Source organism: Pan troglodytes, chromosome 21 (genome assembly GCF_028858775.2).
Source record: "Pan troglodytes isolate AG18354 chromosome 21, NHGRI_mPanTro3-v2.0_pri, whole genome shotgun sequence".
In the NCBI taxonomy this organism is placed as follows: domain Eukaryota; kingdom Metazoa; phylum Chordata; class Mammalia; order Primates; family Hominidae; genus Pan; species Pan troglodytes.
Window position 1 is genome coordinate 48,557,271 of NC_072419.2, and position 25,994 is coordinate 48,583,264.

Below are 25,994 nucleotides of genomic sequence, written 5' to 3' on the forward strand. Positions count from 1 at the left end.
TGAGGTCAGGAGATAGAGACCATCCTGGCCAACATGGTTAAACCCTGTCTCTACTAAAAATACAAAAATTAGCTGGGCATGGTGGTGGGTGCCTTTAATCCTAGCCACTTGAGAGGCTGAGCCCGGAGAATGGCTGGAACCCAGGAGGGGGAGGTTGCAGTTGAGCCAAGATCATGCCACTGCACTCTAGCCTGGTGACACAGCAAGACTCTGTCTCAAAAAAACAAAACAAAACAAAACAAAACAAAGAGTACTGTGCAGCTGTAAAAAAAAAAATAAGGAAGACATTTATGAAATAATATAAAGTGATACCCAAGTATCTATAGTATGTTAGCTTTTCTATAAGAAGAAGGGGAAATATAACATACATTGACTTCATAATTTTCACAAAAAAAAACCGCCAAGAAATTAATGACATTGGTTTCCAACAGTGGATGGTAGAGGTGATGTAAAAGAAGTGATATGTGCTTTTCTGTATGCACTTGTTTGTACAGCTAGACTTTTAGAACCACGTTATAATGTTTTACATATTAAGAAATCAACAGAGATGGGCAAAATGAAACTAAAATTAAAAACAAAGAGTCATAAACAAACCTAACTTAATTTCCAATAAATACATAACCATATTCTAGTGAAAGAAAAAAAATAAACCAAATAATTTTCAACACAACGGTTTGCATATATTTAGACTGAAGAGAGAACAGAAAATATATATTGAACCCTAGTTAGTAGGTTTGTTTTGCTAAGATTAATATTTCTGGAAATACTTCTTGAGTATTCTATGTTGAACAATAAGTAAATATATGAATAATAATGAAGTTAAGCTTCTCACTGTCAGAGAAGGGAATTACAGAAATGGGAAGAGTGAAGGCTGGAATAAACTCCTTGATGTTGGACTAGAATGGGGGTATCATGAACTTTTGCCTTTTTTTTTTTTTTTTTTTTTTTTTTTTTTGAGACACAGTTTCACTCTCGTTGCCCAGGCTGGAGTGCAGTGGTGCGATCTCATCTCACTGCAGCCTCCGCCTTCTGGTTTCAAGCGATTCTCCTGCCTCAGCCCCCCGAGTAGCTGGGACTACAGGCATGCACCACCACGCCCAGCTAATTTTTTGTATTTTTAGTAGAGATGGGGTTTCACCGTGTTGGCTAAAATGGTCTCGATCTCTCGACCTCATGATCCATTTGCCTTGGTCTCCCAAAGTGCTGGGATTACAGGCATGAGCCACCGCACCCGGCCACTTTTGCCTTTTATGATAGATAGCTAAAGGCTGGGTGTGGCGGCTCATGCCTGTAATCCCAACACTTTGGGAGGCTGAGGCAGGTGGATCACCTGAGGTCAGGTGTTTGAGACCAGCCTGGCCAACATGGTGAAACCCCGTCTCTACTAAAAATAAAAAAATTAGCTGGGCATGATGGCCGGTGCCTGTAATCCCAGCTACTCAGGAGGCTGAGGCAGGAGAATCACTTGAACCTGGGAGGCAGAGGTTGTAGTGAGCCAAGATCACGCCATTGTACTCCAGCCTGGGCAAAAGAGCAAAACTCCGTCTCAAAAAAAAAAAAAAAAAAAAAAAAAAAAAGACAGAAAGATAGATGGATAGACAGGTAGAGGGATACATAGACAAAGAGCCTAGAATCGGTGATACTCACTAACAATGATTGCCACTCGTTCCCAGGTCTGAGTTTCTATAATAAGTACCATTCCCCATTTAAAGGAACCAGAGCTGGGGCAAAGGAAGCACAAGATTCTGTCAGAAAGAAAATAAGTTTTCAAGAACTGCTGGAGACATTTCAGAATGACAAAAGAACCATCTTGAAGGGGCTCACACTAGCTAATTCTGGGACAATTTGAGCATAAAAGTAAATGATGATAGTACTGAAGTATAAACAACTGAATAAAAGAAGAATCTATAAATTTTTATCAATATAAATAAATTAATACATTGAAAATAGGGGAGAAAAGAGAACTCATCCTCGGAATAGATGTCCACTAATAAATGTGGAACAAATGATGGAATTAGAAAATTGTCATTTGGCAAACATCTTTTTCTTTGTATTATTATTATTATATTTTTTATTTATTATTATTATACTTTAAGTTTTAGGGTACATGGATGAAATTGGAAATCATCATTCTCAGTAAACTATCGCAAGAACAAAAAACCAAACACCGCCTATTCTCACTCATAGGTGGGAATTGAACAATGAGAACACATGGACACAGGAAGGGGAACATCACACTCTGGGGACTGTTGTGGGGTGGGGGGAGGGGGGAGGGATAGCATTGGGAGATATACCTAATAGCAAACATCTTTGTAATAGTTGATTTCAACAAAAAATATCAGCAAATGCTAAAAGATGAAAGTTTGAAGAACAAGATTTTACATAGTCTAGAAATATGTGTGTACAAAACACTTATACATTACAAAGAAATGGTAGCTTTATAGTGGAGAAAACCTTAATGGACAACAGTTTAAGTAATCAAAGTTAATGTCACCAGTAATGGAACAAGTTGATATCATGTGCCACCTAGTATGATACATTGAGAAGGAAGCAACATCACCTTTGTGGTATTCCTGACAAAAATGCATAACTTCAATCTAATCTTGAGAAAACCTCAGACAAACCCAACTTGAGGGACATTCTAAAAAATAACTGGTCTGTAATTTTTAAGAGTCAAGGGCATAAAAGTCCAGGCAAGACAGAGATGAGAACTCTAAAGGGAACTGACAACTAAAGGCAACATGTGACCCTGGACCAGGTTTTTTTTTGTTATTGTTTCAATTTACTAAAAAGTATATGACTGAGACAATTGGCAAAACTGAGGCTAGTATTATTATGTGGACATTAATTTCCTGGTAATTGTATTGTAGTTATGTTGGAAATTGCACATTAAAGCATTTAGGAGTAAAGGGGTGATTTATAGACAGATAGACAAACAGACAAATAGGGGAAGAAGAGAAAGAACGGGAGAGGGAGAGAGAGAAAATGGGATGGTAAATCTATTGTGGTAAACTGTTAGCAATTAGGGAATCTCTATAGAGAGTTTATTAACATTCTTTACACTATTCTTGAAACATCTCTGTGCATTTGAAACTACCTTGAAAAAAAGGAGTTAGAAATATTGGTGGAAGAGAAAGTAAGTTGGAAAAAAAACAAATTTGACGATGGGTTGATGATCATTGTTGAAGCTGAGTGATGGGCACATACAGATCAGTCTGTTATCATCTTGACTTTTGTATGTGTGAAACGTTTCTTAGCTAACAACGTGTGTTTTAAAGGTGAGAACAATACATATGGAGTATGTCATCAATAAAAAATTGAGACATTCAAATTTTGTTTTTCCCAACATGAGTGACATTGGGTACATTCCTTATTTTTTCTGACTTACAGTGTTCTCATCTGTAGAATGGGAGCAATACCCTCTGTACAACTCTCTAGGGTAAACAAAATTTTGTGAGCACAAGTGCCTTAAGGATGCAAATATATATGCATGACTTTATGATTCTAATAAATTGATATTGAGATTATAGGCAAGACAATTTTTTTTCTTTTCCCTGTTTTCAACAGAATAAATGCCAAGTATTTTAGCATGGCATACAAAGCCCAGCATTATTTGATATCTGCCTCTCTCTGGGCTTCATTCCATATCCCGGAACCAACACCGGGATTGTCTTCCCAAATGTATCAGGGAATCCCCAATTTTGGGCTTCTGCTCAGGTGCTTCCTTTGCAAAACATACACTTTCCTCTGCCCCGCTGTCTACCTGGAAAATATCCACTTACCTTCTAATAGCCAAGTCAAATGTCACTTCTTCTACAAGATTTTCCTAGGCACCTCCTCATCCCCTCTACCTCCAGGTTTATAGCTGAACACACCAGGTATTCTGCCACTGGGATTGCTGATAATTTATTGCCCACATTTGTCTTCATGGCTGTCTTCTCCACTGGATTGTGGGTTCGCTGAGGGCAGGAACTGCAACTTATTTATCTGTATTCCCAACTGACTCACAACAAGCCCATAATAAATAATTGGTGGGTTTTTAGGGTTTTATCATCATCATTCATATCTCCTTACAGAGGAGCTCATGACCAATGAAGGCACAATTCTGCAGAGTAAACAAATGCAAATGGGGTGTGGGAGACTGGGTTTAAGCCATGGCTCTGATCTTGAGCAAATAACTTCCCCATACTGGACTTCAGTTTCCTTTTATCTGCTGAAAGAAGAGAACTGGACAATCAATAAGCTCCCTTCCAATACTGCATTTTATACTTCCCATTCCTCAACAATAGGACTTTGAGGCTGTGTACAAACTATCCCCTAATTGAGAAGTTGGAAATGTAGTTTCTCTGCACCTCATGAAGAGGGACTTAGACTTTCTATTAGGAGCTGCAACCCCCTGGTTTAAACCAACCCAAACCAGAGCAGTCCTTCATGCTTCCCTGCACAGCTCTTATCTGACCTTAATGATTCCTGCTCTGTAAGAGATCCATTGAGCTGTAATTACTAATTGATGTTTGTAAAGTCTTTGAAATTCTCAGGTGACAGATGTAATCAAAGGCCAATTTATTATGATAATTGTTATTAGTACAGCTCCTCACTATTTGTTGATGTTAATGGCAGGGCCAGCAGGTGTTTCAAGATTGACCGAGGGACTTAGGCTGGCCATGTTTGGCGGGAGGAAAAGAAAAATATGAGTGCATAAGGGATTTGGGATCCTCCTGGTTCTAGTGCACCCATATTCCTCTATGAAGCTATCTTGTGGGACTAGGGCTCAGCATGAAACGGAGCAGTAAATGCACAGGACTTTTAACTGCATTTTTTACATGCACAGATTCAACCCCAGCTCGTTCTCTTGTTTCTGGAGTATGCTTCAGCAAATCATAGCCTCTCACAGCCTTGGCTTGCTTGTGTGTTAAATGAGAATACATATAGTGCCAATTTACACTTGCTGTGATTCGAGAATCTGTTTGAGACAAGCAATCGTGGATGTGGGAAGAAGCGTTAGGAGACTGTTGAGGTTGTCCAGGCAAAAGATGTTACTATCCAGAACTACGATGGTGGCACTGGAGATGAGAAAAGTGCATGGATTAGAGAGAACTTCAGAGTGTAGAACAAAGAGAACTTGGTGATCGCTGAATATAGAAGGTGATGTATAGCAGGAAACCCAGACTTGCTGATAGGAAAGATGCAGGAATAACTTTGAAGGAGATGAATGAATCACTGCCTACTATTTTCATCAGTGTCTTGTACATATGGTTTATGTCAATCTCTTCAACTGTGTAGCCCAATAAATTGCATTTATGGGTTTGCAAACTTGAGGACCATGATGTACAAGATGACACTTGATGAAAATTCAGCCTCTAGGAGGAAAGGGACTGCAGAAGAATTGTCCCACTTCTCCACTTGCCTCTCCGTAAGTATGACATTCCCAAAGTTCCTTTGACATCTCAATCCCTCTCTTTCTTTCATGCAGCCAGTGTGTCAGCTGCCATCTCTGGAAACCCTGGACTTCACTAATTTTTTTCCTCCTCCTGAATTCCCTGATCCCATATCATGTTCATACTCTATTCAAATTTGATCCATGGGTTTAAAAACTCTGCCCGTATGGATTCTGCTTGTTCTTTCCTGAGTGTACCTCTACGCTGTATCCCACCTGTGATATGTAATAGCAATATCTGACATTAATTGGATGTTTATTGCATGCCAAGCACTGTGATAAGTGTTTTATTCATCTTATTATTTAATATTTAGAAACATTCTTATAAAGTTGATACTATGGGTGTTAATGTTTTCCAAAAGAAGAAGAGACTCAGAGAGCCTAAGTCACTTGCCTAAGGTCATGTAGCTGGTCAGTGACAATCTATGCAACAGGAAAGACCCCATGCTAGACATATTAATCAAAAATACTGAGGTGAAACAAACTTGGAAGTTCATTAATCTTATTTAATAGCATTAATGCCATTTTATAGTGCAAGAAACAGAATCTGTGAGTGCAAATGTCTCCATTAACTTTTTATATTTTAACCTCAGATTTCATAGGATTGATATAAGAGGGACTAATTGAGTGTTTGAGCAAAAATGTTCTGATGACATTGACCAGCATCAACTCAGGGCTTCTTATACAAGGATATATGTGATAAATCACCCTCTTAGTGTCTTTCATGAAAAATATGTATGCTTCCTTCAAGTAAGAGAAGCTATGCAAATCTGCCACATGCTCTTTTTTTCCTTGGCTTCGAGGAAGCTCAGGAGATACAGATAGTGTACCCTGCGCTAACCACCTATACTAGGCCTCTGGTGCAATGATTACTCTTTATTCCACTATAAGATTCTTAGACTAATTTAAACTTTTTATTTTAGGGCCTGGTGCAGTGGCTCCTGCTTGTAATCCCAGCACTTTGGGAGGCTGAGGCAGGCGGATTGCTTGAGGTCAGCAGTTCGAGACCAGCTTGGTCAACATGGTGAAAACCCATCTCTGCTAAAAATACAAAAATTAGCCAGGCATGGTGGTGCATGCCTGTAGTCCCAGCTACTTGGGAGGCTGAGGCAGGAGAATCACTCGAACCTGGGAGGCGGAGGTTGTAGTGAGCTGAGATCATGCCACTGCAATCTAGCCTGGGTGACAGAGTGCGACTCTGTCTCAAAAAATAAAATAAAAGTAAAAAAAAAAAATTTAGTTGAACATGTATACATACATACTCATATATACACATACATCTATATATATGCATGCTAAAATATTTATGTGTATATGCACATATGCTGAATTCTTGTTCTGTATATAAATTTCATAAAATTTACAGTTAAAAATTTAGATTCACATACCCAAGTGTTTCCACCAAAGATACTTCAAAGTTTTCCAATAACTGAATTGAGTATCAGTTTTAACATGTGTGTGTATGTGTGTGCGTGCGTGTATGTGTGTGTGTGTTTTAGCAAGTATACCTTTACTTGAAAGGTCCTTTGCAAAGAGTTATCACGCCTACCATTTACTTGCTACAAAGGTCCTAGTGAGCTTGAAGGACACATCTCATCCCTGTTTGACAGAGGGGAAACTGAGGTTTGGCAGGCAAGTATTCTGTCTATGGAGCTGAGAAACGGAAAAGCCAGTTCTAAAACCCATGGATACCATTTCCAAATTCAGAAGTTTCTCTACGTTTTCACCATCTGAGGGCAATCAGTCCAAGCTTCACGAGGTTCCTTACATTGTAGGGGCCTGATGGAGGCAGAGATGCTGCTATATAGAAACTGAGGCTGCTATTTCCATGAACTTTGTTGGGACTGGAGTCTGGAGCATTTATCCCTGAAGGCCCAGGCTGACAAGATTATCAGCTGTCAACATTTGGGTAACCTTCATCTCCCTTTCCAAATGAATTTAAAGTATATTTGCATGGGAAGGAAAATGTTCTTGCTCCCTGAGGTCTCATACCATGATAATAAAATCTGTAGAAACTGTAAGTGGATGAAAAAATAAATTAGCAACCTGGGAGAGCTCATCTTGGTATCTGCACAAGGTGACACTTGGGGAATTTCTATCTTACCTAAGGAGAGAAGTCTGGGCCCCAACAGAGCTCCAGCAGGGGTTTAGAGTTTTAAGGCTCAAACAATGGAATGGAGGCCTGGAAGCAGGGATGCCCAAGTGAGTGGGTGAGCCCCAGGAGATGGAGTCCACTGAGGACTGGGAAAGAGTTCTAGGCAGATAAATGGGGCATGGAACCTAGGCTCTGGTGACAGACAAGAGCTGTGAGTGGATGTTTACCCGATTGAGATTTTCCTAAGGAGTAATGGAAAGGTTGTAATGATAATCCTGGAATCAAAGTGTCTAGTTCAGTCTTCCTCTCCACTTCAACAGGGCTCTGCAGAGCTAATAAAATCCAGAAATCGATTCCTTACATAGACTATAGTGACAAGTCAGCAAACAGTTACGTGGGGGCCTCTGGGTCACAGCTCTCTGTTGCCTTGGCTCAGCTACCGATGGGTGGTACAGGTCTAAGGTCTGCTGAGTTATAGAAGCATTGGAAGACCGTTGCTTTTCAGGGTGGAACAGCAGCACATTGAGTTTCAGGCATTTCTTTACCATTCCTCCATGGAGGTAAAGGGGAAAAGCTGTTACTAAAATCCCTCCTTCAGTGCGAAGTAACTGAGACCCCATGGGATTCCAGGGGCTTCTAGGTATTCGTCCATCTACTGACAAAAATGTAGTCACTTTGTGAGACCAATCAAGGAAGCAGCATAGGTGAAAGCACCTTGCTTAATATCTGAGACACAGCAGGTGCTCAAGCAATTGAAATTCCTCGGGATTTGTGGTATGAACTGCCCAGGTGCTTCAGGAGCAAGTCTGGGTATTATAAGAATATGAAGGGGAGGCTTAGTCATCATGGAAAATTGTGGTAGTCATTGGGGAAGTTCTCAAATATTCCAGTTCTCCTAGGCATATAGAAGGCACTGCCTTATTCTTTCTGAAATTAAGTGTGGCCATGTGGTTAGCCTTGGCCAGTGGAATGTGAAAATGCTATGCACCACTTTGTGTGGAAACTTGCAGAACGAATGCTCTATTTGCCACATTTTTCTTTCTCAGACTTGGTGGTGGTGTCAAGATGGACATTCTGTTGGCCTGAGTCTCTGCCTGCAACAAGCAGAGACCCTCTGCTGACCCATTTCAAATATATAGCAGAAGTGATCCAGTGAGATTTTGTTGTTGTTACTACGGAATAATTTAGCTTATCTTAACCAATATAGGAGTTTTCAAATAAACTTCCTGATGGGGTATCCAAGACCCAAACTGCCATGTGATCTCCTGATGATCTTAACTCGAACCCTCTAGAGCTTATATCTACAGCTTCTCATTCCACGTCTATCTGAGGTTTTCATAAGTGACATGCGAACAGTCACTGAACTAACAAGAGAAATAAGAAATGGGGTAGAACGGGCAATATCATACCCAAAAGATAAGATCAATTGTGCCAAAAGACTCAACAGGAACAGATATCAGGCTTGAAACTGTCAGAGACCTTTGAACCAGAGCAACTCCATCTTGAATAGGGGCTGGATAAAATAAGGCTGAGACCTACTGGGCTGTATTCTCAGGAGGTTAGGCATTCTAAGTCACAGGAAGAAACAGGAGGTTGGCATGAGATACAGGTCATAAAGATGTTGTTGATGAAACAGGTTGCAGTAAAGAAGCCGGCCAAATCCCACCAAAAGCAAGATGGTGACAAAAGTGACGGCTGGTCATTCTCCTGCTCATTATATGCGAATTATAATGCATCAGCATGCTAAAAGCCACTTCTACCAGCACCATGACAGTTTATAAGTGCTATGACAACATCAAGAAGTTAGCCTATATGTTCTGAAAGTGGGAGGAACCCTCAGTTCCGGGAATTGCCCACCCCTTTCCCAGAAAACTCATGAATAATCCACCCCTTTTTTTAGCATATCATTAAGAAATAACCACAAAAATGGCCAACCAGCAGCTCATACTGCTGCTCTGTCTATGGAGCAGCCATTATTTTATCCCTTAACTTTCCTAATAAACTTGCGTGGACTTGCCTAGAATTCTTTCTTCCACAAGAACCAAGAATCCTCTCTTGGGGTCTGGATCCGGACCCCTTTCCAGTGACAAAACCATGTATGGGAAGTTAAACTAAGAGGAATACAGCCTGGGGTGAGTCATGGGTGAGTCAAGGCGGTCAACAGCTGGGACACAGACACAAGTCCTAAAGTCCTCCAAAGTTAGGAAGGTGTGTGCTTCTATGTGGAGTTTACTGGACAAATCGGTATATGCCAGGTAAGGATGCTCCAACCCTCTTCCCCCTCAGAAGAGGAGCCTCTGGAAAGCAGCCAAAAGAAAAAAGAATAGTCCAACTGTAATGCGATAAGATACTTTAATATACATTGTCTAATTTACTCTCTCCCGATTTTTTTCAGGCAGATCATTAATCATATTCTCCATCTTGAGATGTTAAGTAAACTGTTCAAGTTCACATAGCTGAGAGCAGCCAAAATTCAAAGCCAAGTCTGTCTGATGCTCAACTTTCAGTTCTTTCCACTCTATCATGCCACAGAAAACCCATCCATGTGCAACCATTTCTTTAACAGTGGTTGGACACAAGTGAATATAATTTCTCCCAATTCATTCAGAGACACAGAATTTTCCCTAACCTAGCTCTACCTACATAATCCCCACTATTATAACGTGATTATACTGCAAGCATCATGACCAATTCAACACAGCATCTGGTTTCCAAGTGCTCTCAAGAAGCAATTGAGTTCAAGAACTGGAGGAGGAAGTAGGAGAGAGAGAACAATCACCCTGCTACTTCCCACTTCTCTTATTTAGCTTAGCATTTGGCAGAGGCATCATCCAGGTTAAATGTACCCCTACATGATGGAAAGGATATGACAAGAAAAGACTTTTATCCTCTGCATAAATAGAACATGCATAACAGCATTGCCCAACAAAAGGTGGCTTCTGATGGATATTTGCATGAGTTTGCCACACTTGTTTTGCATCCAACCGTTAATTATGGTCCTTTCAACTTCACAATTACGGCTAATGGTGGTGAGGATGCAGAGAACAGTAGATTCAGCAGACCTCATTCTGGGAAGAGTGTGAAACAAACAATGCGAAACTGCACCCACCCGCTGTTTACAACTGAGACAGCTACCCTGGGTACCATTTGGAGGATTTGGAGGAAATCAAGGCTGCCCAGGAGCCTGGAGCTTGGGAAATGAGACATCTGGGGAAAAAAATCTTACTACTATGATGGAGAAAAAAGGTCCTTTAGGACTTTTTTATCTATGGTGAAAATGGCTCAAACAACATCTCTCATTCTACGCTGAATGGAAATTCAGACTGTACTGACACCTACTTGGTGCTTTTCATTATTCAATATCCTTTTCTTATTTAATCCTCAAACAGACTGTGTGAAGTATATATTACTATTTGAATTTATAAGTGAGGAAACAGATTCATAGACAACAAGAAACAGTTCATAGTCTCATTCTTTCATTAATCCATCAAATGATTATTAGGTGTCTATTATGTGTTAAATAGTACACTCAGCATGGAGGATATAGCAGCTAAAAAAAAAAAAAACCCAAACACACCAACCACAATTCATCACTCTTGGAGCTCTCAGCATGCTGTGGGAGGCATGCAGTACCCAACAACATGTGCAAATAAAATACATATATATCTAGTGTAATATAGAAAGATAGTGGGTTAACATATGAGTGAGTGCTGGTGGGTGGTTCTTAGGTAATATGGTTGGACTCTTCTCTGGAGATGTGAGATTGAAACTCAGGCCTGAAAAATGAGAAGGTACTAGCTCGGCAAACAGTGAAGAAAAGACAGATGTACGTAAAATGCACCCTGAATTAAGACCCCAAAGTGAAAAACATGTTGGGATGTTTGAGAAATAATGTCTTAGGAAAGGTTCAAGACAGGAGGCTTAGTTAAAATCTAGCAGGCATGTCTGAACCATATCTGAAGAACAGTGATAGGTTCTGGGCAACTCTTTTTGAGGAGAACATGATGGGGAAAAGAAGCCTATCAGAGAAAAGGGTAAGTAGGATGAAGGATACCCAGAAATTATGCCATGTGAAAAATAAAAGAAGTAATAGCATGTTAATTATCAATGAGAAACAACTTGAGTGGCCAGAGGAGGGTAGTTGGTACTGCCTTATTTTCTCTGAAAGGCTAACAAAGGAAAGAACGTTTTGATTTGTTCAAATCAATACAAGTGGCTACAAGGGGAGAGTCAAGGAGACAGAATTTAGCTCTATGTGGGAAAAAAGCTTTAACAATTTTACCTGCTCCACAAAGGAATCAACTCCCTTTCACTCCAGCAATTTGCATTGATCAAGCTGAAGCAATACAATGTGTTGCTAAGAATGCTTTATTGGAGATTTTTTTTTGGCTTCTCGTCTAGACTAGATGACACTTCAAAGTCCTTCCTACTCTACGATGCTATAGTTCTATAATATTGCTATATCCAAAACAAATGGTTACAACATGGTCTAATTCATAAGAGACAGGTGTTGTGAATTAGGCACCAAAGACAGTGTGCCAGGACAAATGGGACTACATTTTTATCTGTAAGAAGGCATCAATGGGTAAATGTGAGATTACTAATTGGAACAAAATTCCCAACACAAGTGCCTGTGAACAACTCTTGTGTCATGAAAATGCCTGCAAGAACCCTGAGCACCATATCTTATAGTGCATGCCACACTTGAACTCTGCATGGTGTTCACATGGCTGGGTTAAAATACTTCATATTCACAGATCAACAAAGAGTCTATAAAATGTCTTTATCCTCATGCTGATAATAGTAAACATTTAATGACTGACTTCCACATTCCTAATGTGAAACCTAAGGATTCATTATTCGATACATTATTTCACTTATTTATTTTTGTTCTCTCCCCCACTAGAATGAAAACACGATGAGATCAGGGATCTTTGCTTGACTCACTGCTGCATTCTCAGCACTCAGAAAAATGCCTTTTTTGACATATTGCATGTGCTTGACAGATGTTTCCTTAATTAATCCATCATATCTAATTATTTTAGTAGTTTACTGAAAGTCACACAGCTACTAGGGTTTTGTACCTAGGCAGTCTGATAGTAAAGGTTGAATTCATAGCCACTCTGTTAACCTGACAAACCATCCTTAACATCCATAGAACAAAGATGTCCAGACCTCAGAATTCTCCTACCCTGCCTTGACTAAAACTTGCAGGTAGAGTAGGGAGCAATGAAATTTGTTGATAGTAAATTATTCCACCTGGCTCACAACTATCCTGCAACAAATGCCCATTTCTGCTTTCTTTCACTTGAGTTTAATATAACTCTATCTCATCCTTTGTCTTTAATCTTTTAGTGACAGAAATATGGGTAATTCTGATCTTTCTTTGACCTAAGCTGTTTTCTTTCTCTTTCACAACGGAGCAAAACAACACTTTTTTACCTCCCCGCCACCCCATATCAAACCTAGTGCCTTCATTTTCTGGCTTTTTTTATAGTTTTGATTTTCATGTTTACTTATAGTTTTCTTTATTTTCTTCATTTTTCTCTGTTGACTGTTGTTTCTCAGCTTTTTAAGTATAGATTGGAGAGCTGACTTTGTTTAAAAGAACTATACTTTTTAGTATTCTCAGTATCAGAAATAAAACAGTAATTATGTATTCCCTCTTGTCTAACATGAGAAAATGAGCAGATTTTTATTTACATTCATCCATCTTCCAACTTTGTCTTAGTTTTTGTTGACAAAATAGTGAATTATAGATCCAGATTAGAACTGTTAAGTTTTTACATTATGCATCTTTGCCTTAAGTAGTTACATTTTACATTAACCTTCCATTTTGTAACACATTTAGAGCCATTATTGAGCATTAATGCTATGTTTAATTAGTTTTATGCTCACTGTAGGTCTTCGTATTCCACATTTCTCAATTCTTGATTTCTTTATTTTGATTCATTGCTCAGTCAATTGCTCTGTGAATGATTTATTAGAAGCAGGGAACGTGGGAGCCCCTGGATACCGAGAATGGCTTTCTGATGTATTTGCACACGAACAACAACTTGGCTGATAAGGAATTTGTGGATTATAACACTTTCTCCTCAAAAATCCTCCAGGCTTAACATCATTGTCTGCTGCCCTCTATGATATGGAAAAATTTGAGAGGGACCAGGCAGAGATTTGTTAGACTGAGAATGGCTGTTCTGCTTCAATGACCCTTTCACCCAACTCTTCTCAAGTAAAATTTAATACTAAAGACAGTCATTTGAAACAGTGTGTAGTTTTTCCTTTGCCAGAAAAGTACAGCCTTCTGAGTGCCCAGCTCCCATTGCTTTTCCCCTGTCTGTTCCTGTGAGGTCAAGTGCACCTGCAAGACATGTGGCATAAGCACTCATCCAATTCCATTCCTGCCTGTGTTTCATTACTCGGAATCTTAGTTACAAAGCACACCATATGCATGGTGTGGAATAGAAGGCACAGGTAATTAAATGGCCTTGTTCATTTCTGATGCAGTGTCAAAACTGCTTCTGAGATGAGGCAGTTTCAGAGTGAGATCCTTTTTTTTTTTTTTTTTTTTTTTCTCTATGGCAAATCCCTGAGTCTTGAAGAGGGAGGTCTCTGATATGATGTTTGGGGAGCAAACTGTCGGAGGCATTTGAACCTGAGCAACTCCATCTTAAATAGGACCTGGGTAAAATGAGGCTGAGACCTACTGAGATGCATTCCCAGATGGTTAAGGCATTCTAACTCACAGGATGAGATAGGAAGTTGGTACAAGATACAGGCCACAAAGACCTTGCTATAAAAACAGCTTACAGTAAAGAAGCTGGCTAAAATCCACCAAAACTAAGATGGCCATGAGAGTGACCTCTGGTAGACCTCACTGCTATACTCCCACCATCGTCAGGACAGTTTACAAATGCCATGGCAATGTCAGGAAGTTACCCTATATGGTCTAAAAAGGGGAGGCATGAATAATCCACCCTTGTTTAGCATATCAAGGAATAGCCATAAAAATGGACAACCAGCAGCCCTCAGGGATGCTCTGTCTATGAAGTAGCCATTCTTTTGTTCATTTACCTTCTTAATAAACTTGCTTTCACTTCACTATATGGACTTACCCTGAATTCTTTCTCACGCGAGATCCAAGAACCCTCTCTTGGAGTCTGGATCAGGACCCCTTTCCTGTAACAAAACCTCTGTGGTTGGCTCAGGGCCAACCACTCTTATGGTGAGGACATTCCTTCTGATGTGCATCTGTTGGTTTCCCGGGTTCTATAGCCATGCTCTATTTCTAGGTTTTCTGAGTATCTTAGTGGGAAGAATAAAGTAAAGCTACTTCTTTCTCATCTCATCATGGAAACTCAACCACAACTTTTGATATGTGCCAAGAGCAGGGAAAGCCACACCTTCTTAGAGGGTTGTGCTGAACTGATAAACTGGCCAGTGTGGGATGCCGAGAACCGAGAACAAGATGAGCCCCAGATGCTTCTGCCAATTTTTATGTCTTCCTGCTCAATACATCAGAGTGCTTCATGCAGCAGGAAGACCAGATGGACAGGTGGAAGGCAGTCTGGCAGCTTCTCTTTGTAGTCTTATGCTCTCTGTGAGGAGTGTTGCTTGAACCAGTAATAAATGCAGAACTGAAATACCACAGTGGAATTTAAATGGGTATGTGGACATTCTAAATGTTAATTAGTTCCTCAATCCGGGTTTCTCACCAAGCACTGACTGCCATTGACAGATTAAACTCTCCATCTTGGCCACCCAGAGCCTGCCCAGGCTGTTCCCCACACACTTCACCAAATCTTGCTTCTGTCTCAGGCTTCCCTTCTCCAGCAAGCTTCTCAGTTCTCCATGTTATACACTGCATAACAAGGCACATGACAGACTTCCTTACATTTCTATAAGCTCTTGGAGGGCACATACTACATAAACTTAATATGAACTGTAGGTCTTAGCATTTGTTGGTATTTGTTAAAAGAAATATGACCACTTTGGGGCTGGGCACGGTGGCTCACGCCTGTAATCCCAGCACTTTGGGAGGCTGAGGCGGGCAGATCACGAGGTCAGGAGACCGAGACCATCCTGGCTAACACGGTAAAACCCCGTCTCTACCAAAAATACAAAAAAATTAGCTGGGTGTGGTGGTGGGCACCTGTAGTCCCAGCTACTCGGGAGGCTGAGGCAGGAGAATGGCATGAACCTGGGAGGTGGAGCTTGCAGTGAGCCAAGATGGCACCACTGCACTCCTGCCTGGGCAACAGAGTGAGACTCTGTCAAAAAAAAAAAAAAAAAGAAAAGAAAAGAAAAGAAATATGAAAATATGACCACCTTGATGGAAAATACAAACTTCTGTAATAAAAGAGGCTAAAGATATTTAGCTTGCAGAAAAGACAATCTTATGGGCACATTTATATAGAGAAGAAAAGGGTGTTAGAAAAGATCTTATGTAACTGAAAGACTATAAAACAAGAAGGTGGTTGCATTGGTTTTGTAGGATGCTAAGAGTGTGAATCAAGAACAATGGATAGAAACTTCAACAGGAAATATTTCAGTAAGTACATTAAAAAGCCTCCTTAGAGACACAGCCCACTCCCTACTCCAGAAAACAGTAAAGCTACCTCAGAGGTAAATGAGTTCTCTGTCATTGGAGGTATTCAAGAATAAGCACTAATGCCAGTTAATTGGTGTTGTAGTATGGATAGAACCATTGTTTTGTGTGTGTTTGAGATTGTTGAATGACCTTTGATATGCTTTCCAGCCCTGTGATTTTCTAATATTATGACTGGCGCCAATCCTCGACCAAAGAAATATTTGACACAAAAATGGCTACCTTGTCTTTGGAGAAACACTATTTTCTAATGTGACCAATGGCAATGACAAAGGGCGTATTAATCACTAATCAACTAAACCATGATTAGTGCATTCCTAGATAGCAAATTGATAGATATTATTATTATATATGAAGAACTTAAGGATCAGAGAGGTCATGTAATTTCCTCAAGTAAAGCACCATCTCTTTACTTTAATACAGGAGTGTGCAAAGGTTTTATGTAAAAAACCATATAATAAATATCTTAGGCTTTGTGGAGCATATAGTCTCTGTTACAACTGTTCAACTTTACTGTTAAGCATCAAAACAGCCATAGACAGTATGTAAATGAACAGGCATAGCTGTATTATTATTTTTTTAATTTAAAGGCATGAGGTAGGATTTGGCCCATGGGCCTTAGTTTTTCAACCTCTGCTCTAGAGCCCTGCTGACTTATCATTTGAGAATGAAAAAATACAAACAACGCAAGGAATGGCCTCCATGTGGCCATACTTACTCCATTGGCTTTGCTGAGTGCCTGGAAGTAGATGCTGTAGCTTTTCAGGGGAGAGAGAGGAGGGTTCCAGTAGCCATTGTATGTCTTATTGTCACCCACTGTAAATGGCTGGGTGACAGGCAGGTTGGCAGGCTTCAACTCAGCAGCAAAGTAGTGTAGAGAATCGAGGCTGGAGGCATTCCGATAGCTCACGGGCACCGAAAAGCACTCAATAATGTCAGCTGCCCTCCGTGACTTCTGAAGTCGCTCCTCCTTGACAACCAGCTGATAAACACTGGACAGGAAAGAGGAGACACAGATGGTTGAGCAACTTTCTGGAAGAATGAGCTTGTTAGCTCTAATGGTGTCAACCCAACTTCTCCTATGTGGAAGCATTGCTTCGGTCTACAACAAAACTCCAGTCCTGAGCATCAGATTTTCAAACCTACCACGTTGTAGAACTTTACCTCCACTTAGCTGTCTCAGAGCCAGCTCACACTAGACACATCTAAAACTCAACTTAGCCCCAACCCCTACAAACCTATCTGCTCCTCCTTCTACATTTCCTTTCTTAGTAAATGGTAGCAGCATCTGACAAGTGGCCAGAATCTGAATCTAGGGCTCATCCTCAGTTCTTAACTCCTTCGTTCTCACTCCTCATCCTAATCAACAGCCTTACAGAAGTCTGTTGATTTGGCTTCTGCAGGTTTGCATCTGCCCCACCTCTCTTTTCTCCTTCCACTGATAATGCCTTGGTTGGACACTTTCCCACTTACCCAGATTCAACTAGTCTCTTTGCCTCTAAGGCACTTGATTTATTAATCACTCATCCTAATCATATGGCTTCCTAATCATATAGCTCTTCAAACACTTTCATAGGCCTTCCATTGTCCAAATTATACAATCTAAACTCCTAATCTTGGCATTTGAAGTCCTCTGTGCCTGCCTTCTGTCTTCCATTTAGAAGGTCTTCTCATGGTATTCCCATCTTCCAGCTACTCCAGACCCCATGCTATTGCACAGACATCTTTTGGATCTCACCTCATGCATTACTGACTTATGCTTCCTCTACCTGCAATGCCCTGCATCCTGGCCACTTCTGGTTTCCTCCAAAGGCTGAGCATGTCTTTCACTTCCTCTATGAAGCCTGTCCAGATATGTCCAGTCTGGATGAATTACCTCCCTCTTTAGTTCCCCTAGAGCTCACCTAATCTCCATCTGCTTTGTTTTCCAATATCATGAGATGGGACTACTCTTTCACTGGCTAGATTGTGACCTTTTACAAAGTAGGCATTGTGGCTTACTTATCTCTGCTTCATTCTCCACCCCCGCCCCATACTGCCCAGCAGGATGCCTGTCACCCAACAAGTGATCAATGAATGCTTGTTCAAATGAATTAAATTGGATTGAATTAAAATTGAAAGCAAACATGAAACCAAATCTGCCTGGATGCAGAAACCCTAATCGGATAAACAGCGATTGCCTTGAGTTCCTGTCTAGTGATCTCATATTGTTCCCTTCAAGTTAGAAGGATGTAAGAAGATGCTAGTGTGTGAATAGAGATGACTGATCCTTTATTGAATATCAACTGATACCCAATGTTAGACTCTCTTTGTAAAAGTTCTTTTAAGGTTTGTAAGTTGGAGAACATTTTTCAATCTCTTTGAATGCCCCACAGTTTATAGTTCTCTGGAATAAATGCTCTTCTTTTAGAAGAGCTTTATTGCACAGATCTCTGGGACTCATGATCTAAAACAGAAGATCCATTGCCCAAAGAGTACCCACTGGAGACTTCTGTGAATTAATGAGGTGGTTGCAGTAGGGGACCCCAAACCAATCATTTAAACAGGGCATAGTGAACCAGCATGTGGTTTATCAAAAATGAAACGTGTTGCAGGCTACCATCCTTCAATCAGACTATCCATCTAAAGACACTTGATTAAGGAGTACAACTTGGGAGATGACAGAGACACAGGACTATTTCATTAAGGAAAAAAGGCTATGGAGAACTGCCCTAAGAAAAGGTGACACACTCAATATGGCAAGTTTTCCTGTGAATTTTCTTGAGCATAGGAATTTTCAGGCATGCGAAAAGGAAGCGCTGGGCATATGAGTATATGCCACACTTAGATGAGTGCAGGTAAACAGCAGCTCAATGACCATGCCTGTTGTACATACACATCTGAGTAAGAACCTGACAGTTCAGAGTGCATGTGAGTGACATGCGAGTGGATGTGGACAATCTCTCAAGAAATGCACACTACATCTGAGGGTGTACCATTTCCAAGTGAGGATCTGTATTACCTGGGCATCTAACTCCAAATGAGTAAATATAACATTCAGATGAACGTGGCTAACCTGAGTGTTTAGACTTCTAAATAAGTGTGTGTAACATCTGAGAATGTGTTAACAACCCAAAGTTTGTGTGTGGGTGTGCACCATCTATGCATGTTCATAATGCCTGTTGAAGTCAATAAACGTTTAAATTAAATTATGATTTCAATAATCACTTCCTCAACTCTAGGGTCCTTCTCAACTGTACAATTCCTATGTTTATCAGGACAGCTAAGCTCAAAGCAGTCACTGAAAAATAGCACAAGGACCTAATACCCAAACCTAGAGGTTGCAGGGCAGAAGGGGAGGGGTGTAACAGAGTTTTCAGGACCTGCACTGCTTTATAAATAACAATATATTCAGGTAAATCTTTGAATCTGGCTTGAATGCTAATAGTAGCTGGACCAGTTGAGGGTCCATTACTTGTGGGACTCTGATCTGTGAGGGAAAGGGCAAACACAAAAGAGCTTCATGAAGCAGACAACCTCTTGGGCTCTCCTGCTGAAGCTCACAACAGCACCTAAGAACACTGCATTGGATTTGGGAGCATGCAACCAAAGCAGTCCTCATATCCTCTTCAGCAGATTAGAAGGAACCAATAGCCTCATCCCCAGGACCAGGAGTTGGAAAGAGCTGGGAGTCCCTGCTTTCTTCTGAGGGCCAGCCTATCCCTAATCACCGCTTGAATCGATCACATCTACATAACAAGGCCTTTGTCTTGCTTTCTCAGACAGACTTCCCATTCTACCTTAAATCCTTCTGTCATCTTTCCCCTCTAATTTGAGACCCCCAAAGCCTTGGGAGCTTCCCTGGGACTGAATCCCCCTCCAAGAATCAGTTCCTACTGTCTCTGGCCCTCCTGTGATGGGATGGATCAAGAGGAACCACATGGCTGTCCTCATTTACTGTCCACAACTAGCATAAGATTCCATAGTTGTGGCCAAGCAAGAAGATGGGTTCTCACCGGGCTCTGATCATTCAAATGCTGCCAAGGACTATTAGACACAGCCATAATATCTCTGTGAGGGTCAGCCTGTATATCCCCATCAGCTCTTTCTCCCCACCAATCTGATTACTGAAGATCCACTTGTCAATTCAACCAAGCTCAAAAGCCAGATTACACATGAGGAGGCTGAGGCCGAGAGGTCAAGTGATTCATGAGGGTCAAACTGCAGCAAAAGTAGAAACCCAGACTTTTCATTCATAGCTCAGTATCCTTCCTTTTTTTTTTTTTTTCTATTTTCTTCTCTTCCTACAAACCAATAAAACGTATAAAGGGGCTTCCAAGCATTTTTTTTTAACTTGGCATCCTAAACTGCTTAGCTCTATCCCAACCAACTCCATATGAAATTACAAAGAATAGCAAAGGGTATTTTTTTTTGGTTTAAACTGTGCAGTCAACATATGGTTCACATACGATTGTGATTATTGTGCCAAAATATACCCAGCAACTCCTTCAGGCCCATGCATTCACAGCCTGTCCATTCAAAAGCAAACCTGCAATGCAGCCAGAAAAATTTAAATCATTTTGTTAGATAAATCTGTTTGCCAGTGGATTCAGCCTCTCTCAAAGACCACAGAACTCTGATTGAAGAGGTGGAGAGAAGAAACAGCACTCACAAGTTGTATAACTTTCCTTTCCTGACACTTTTTAGGAAAGGGTGGGGGAAAGAAACAAGAAATTGGGTATTATTTGTATTTCTTGCAATAGCTTCATTCTCATTCTCTTGAGAATACATTTATCTAAGAGCATATTCTTTTCAGCTTGCTGGTAATGATAAAATCATATCCAAATGTGAATGACCTCCCTTTTGGGGTCATATCTCCAGCTCAAAAACAGTGGTTGCAATAATCTATTCAGAATCATTTTTAAAGAGAAAGGATTTTTTTAGTAGGAAAAATCCCAATAACATGAGAGAAGAATCACCTAAGACACTCACCACACAGCACATAGCATTTACTCATACATTTTCTCCTCTTGTGACACCCTCTCTGTTTCTTCCAATGGGAAGATGGGCATTTATGACCTGTTTTTTCATTACTTATGCCAAGGATCTCTTATTGCAAGGATCTAAGAGTTATACTGTGCCCCCAACTAATTTCATTCACTCTAAGGTGACTTCTGTAAGGTCAAGGAGAGTTTGTACTCTTACTTTCAGTATCTCCTGCTGTCCATCCAAGGCAAAAACCCTCAGAACCTCTCCATAGGCTTTGGAAAAGCCTGCTGCTTGACCATCTTCCTCCCTCTGGACCCTAAGCTAATGGTTTAAATGGTGGCTTGAGATTCTCGGACCAGATTCCACTGAGGGGGACCAGGGACCTATCAGAGCCTCCTTCCATCAGTAACAGTTCCTGTGGCCCTCTTTCTATATCTAGAAAAGTTTCTAGCTAGGAGGTGTATCCTTTCAGAAAGTTGAAGTCAGGTGACAGATGGAGTGTATGCTTTAGCTCACAGGTACAGATTGCCCAACTTCAGAAAGATGCATATTTTAGTCCACGTTCTCCCAGAAGGAGGCATGTCTGAGTTCAGGTTCTTCCAGAAACAGACCCTGAGCCAAAGTTTCACTGCAAATGATGTATTGAGGAAGTAGTCCCAGAAGAAACTAGTAAAGGAGTGAGAGAAAATGGGAGGAAGTGGAGCAAGGGTGTGATATCAGGCAAAGTCCCAGTCTTAGCCTGATCTCATAGGGAGCTCTGGAGCATAAATTATACCCCCAGCATTTGTCTCATCTCAAACCAAAGGCTTTTGAACCTCCAGTGCTGGTCAGTTATTGGTTATGTCTGCACCAGAGAGACATAAACTCTAAGGCACTCCTAACTTTGTGTGAGGGTCAGACAAGGCGGCTCTGGCATCTTAATGGCAACATCCCACAGCAGGTCACACCTGGAAGCCATTTACATCAAAGCACATGGAAGCTGGGAGACGGACACACAGCAGAAAAGGGGAGGTGACAGTGTCTGGGAGGCCAGCAAGAGTGGCTCTGACAGGGCAGTTTTGGACAATGACCATATGAGACTTGTGAAAGGATCAGAGACCTATTTTATCAAGGTAATTTTCAAACTTTGTTTCCAGCACTCCTCATCTGAGAGATACGGTAATCTCTCACCAATCATAGTGGCTTCTCCATCACTGATTCTTCAAGTGAGGGCAGTGAACAGTCATCTCAGAATCTCAATGGAGGGTTGCTCAAGATCAATAGTTCTCAACTTGTGGCTGCATATTATAATTACCCAGAGGGCTTTCAGAATGCTTATTCCTTGGCTCTACTACAGATAAGCTGAATCAGAATCTCTAGGGGTGGGACCCTAGCATCAGTACTTTTTAGAAAAGCTCTCTAGATAGTTAAATGTGCAGCTACAAAATCATAAACCTAGGTGATTCTGATGTTTATACGCTTGCTCTTATGTTTATTCTGATATTTATACCTGTATAGCCAACAGGAGCATTCCCCTCCAGTATTCTCACTCCCTTGGAAGACACACTGATTTGAGTCATTCCAAATTCACCAAAGCATTAATACATAATTACCAGTATTCTGAGTCATTGTACACCACATCTCCTGATTTATTTCTTCCACAGCTTTTATCATAATTGAAACATGTCTTATTTAATTATTTGTTTACTGGCTTTACTGCTTGCCCCCAAATAGGCTGCCAACTTCATGAGGTCTGAGATCTTGCCATCTAGTTCATTGCTTCTAATACCATACTAGACACATAATGGTTTTTCAATAGGTATTTCTTAAAAAAAAGAATTTAAGGTCGAGCGCGGTGGCTCACGCCTGTAATCCCAGCACTTTGGGAGGCCAAGGCGGGTGGATCATGAGGTCAGGAGATCGAGACCACGGTGAAACCCCGTCTCTACTAAAAATACAAAAAAAATTAGCCAGGCGCAGTGGTGGGCGCCTGTAGTCCCAGCTTCTCAGGAGGCTGAGGCAGGAGAATGCCGTGAACCCGGAAGGCAGAGCTGCAGTTAGCCGAGATCACGCCACTGCACTCCAGCCTGGGTAACAGAGCAAGACTCTGTCTCAAATAAATGGAAGAACATTTCAACAAATGTTAAGACTCCGATACAAACAAATGGAAGAACATTCCATGCTCATGGGTAGGAAGAATCAATATTGTGAAAATGGCCATACTGCCCAAGGTAATTTATAGATTCAATGCCATCCCCATCAAGTTACCAATGACTTTCTTCACAGAATTGGAAAAAACTACTTTAAAGTTCATATGGAACCAAAAAAGAGCCCGCATCACCAAGTCAATCCTAAGCCAAAAGAACAAAGCTGGAGGCATCACGCTACCTGACTTCAAACTATACTACAAGGCTACAGTAACCAAAACAGCATGGTACTGGTACCAAAACAGAGATATAGATCAATGGAACAGAACAGAGCCCTCAGAAATAATGCCGCATATCTACAACTATCTGATCTTTGACAAACCTGACACAAACAAGCAATGGGGAAAGGATTCCCTATTTAATAAATGGTGCTGGGAAAACTGGCTAGCCATATGTAGAAAGCTGAAACTGGATCCCTTCCTTACACCTTATACAAAAATTAATTCAAGATGGATTAAAGACTTAAATGTTAGACCTAAAACCATAAAAACCCTAGAAGAAAACCTAGGCATTACCATTCAGGACATAGGCATGGGCAAGGACTTCATGTCTAAAACACCAAAGCAATGGCAACAAAAGCCAAAATTGGCAAATGGGATCTAATTAAACTAAAGAGCTTCTGCACAGCAAAAGAAACTACCATCACAGTGAACAGGCAACCTACAAAATGGGAGAAAATTTTTGCAGCCTACTCATCTGACAAAGGGCTAATATCCAGAATCTACAATGAACTCAAACAAATTTACAAGAAAAAAACAAACAACCCCATCAAAAAGTGGGCGAAGGACATGAACAGACACTTCTCAAAAGAAGACATTTATGCAGCCAAAAAACACATGAAAAAATGCTCACCATCACTGGCCATCAGAGAAATGCAAATGAAAACCACAATGAGATACCATCTCACACCAGTTAGAATGGCAATCATTAAAAAGTCAGGAAACAACAGGTGCTGGAGAGGATGTGGAGAAATAGGAACACTTTTACACTGTTGGTGGGACTGTAATCCAGTTCAACCATTGTGGAAGTCACTGTGGCGATTCCTCAGGGATCTAGAACTGGAAATACCATTTGACCCAGCCATCCCATTACTGGGTATATACCCAAAGGACTATAAATCATGCTGCTATAAAGACACATGCACACGTATGTTTATTGCGGCACTATTCACAATAGCAAAGACTCGGAACCAACCCAAATGTCCAACAATGATAGACTGGATTAAGAAAATGTGGCACATATACACCATGGAATACTATGCAGCCATAAAAAATGATGAGTTCATGTCCTTTGTATGGACATGGACGAAGCTGGAAACCATCATTCTCAGCAAACTATCGCAAGGACAAAAAACCAAACACCGCATGTTCTCACTCATAGGTGGGAATTGAACCAATGACAATACATGGACACAGGAAGGGGAACATCACACTCTGGGGACTGTTGTGGGGTAGGGGGAGAGGGGAGGGATAGCATTAGGAGATACATCTAATGCTAAATGACGAGTTAATGGGTACAGCACACCAGCATGGCACATGTATACATATGTAACTAACCTGCACATTGTGTACATGTACCCTAAAACTTAAAGTGTAATAATAATAAAATAAAATAAAAATAAAAAAAAAGAAAATATAAATTACAGCAACAATGAGAAACTATCACACACACCCATTATAACGGCCATCAGACAAAAGACAGACAACCAGTGTTTGAAAGAATGTGGAAAAACTGGAACCAACATACATTGCTGTTGGAAAGGTAAAATAGTACAGTCACTCTGGGACACAGTCTGGTAGTTCCTTAAAAAGGTAAACATAAAAGTACCATTCATCTAGTTATTCCATTTCTACCTATCTACCCAAAAGAAATAAGACATTTCCACACAAAAACTTGAATTAAACTGTTCATAGAAGCATTATTTATAATCGCCAAAACATAAAAACCATCCAAATGTTTATCAACCAATTGGTGAATGGGTAAACAATATGTGGTATATCTATGCAATAGAATATCATTCAGTAACAAAGGAAATAAACTACTGCTACAATCTGCAGCATGAAGCTCCAAAACATTATGCTAAATGAGAGAAATAAGACGCAGAAGACTACATATTGTATGATTCTATTCGTATTTATTAAGTTATGGAGAAAAGGCAAGGCCATAGAGACAGAAATCAGATGAGCAATTGCCTGGGACTGGAAGTGGAAATAGGAATCAATTGTACATGGGCATAGGGGATTTTATGGTGTGATGAAAATATTCTAAAATGGGACTGTGGTGATAGTTGCACGATCCTATACATTTACTAAAGAATTGTACACTTAACATAGGTAAATTTATGGTATGTAAATTATACCTCAATAAAGCTGTTAAGAGAAACAGACTGAATAATCTTGAATGTCCTTTCACACTTCAAAAGTCTATGCTTTGGCATTTAAGTATGCACAAATTTTAATACAAAATGCTATGATAAACCATTGGTTTTATAGGATAAGATGGGCTAAGAAACAAGTGTGAGCTTTGTAATGCCCAACAGAATCTAGCTTTGCAATTACATTCCCTGCTTAAAGGTCACTCAGAACTATGGAGCTGAAATTTACAATGATATGTCTTAGTTAGCCAACCTTTCTTCCAAGACTCTGGGAATTCCTGTTTTTACTCACTATTTGCCTAGTCAAAAAAGCTCGCAGAGGAGAC

The 25,994-nt window shown here is 40.5% G+C and overlaps 1 protein-coding gene across 13 annotated transcripts in view; it reads right to left on the reverse strand.

Annotated features, from left to right (window-relative positions):
* PTPRT (protein tyrosine phosphatase receptor type T) overlaps nucleotides 1–25,994 on the reverse strand; it is a 1,128,501-nt gene that overhangs the window by 231,493 nt on the left and 871,014 nt on the right. For all 13 annotated transcript variants that reach the window (XM_054674440.1, XM_003316939.5, XM_054674441.1 and 10 more), the window contains exon 12: nucleotides 16,859–17,132. In XM_054674440.1, coding sequence (XP_054530415.1) covers nucleotides 16,859–17,132 — 274 coding nt within the window. The remainder of the gene's footprint in view (nucleotides 1–16,858; nucleotides 17,133–25,994) is intronic.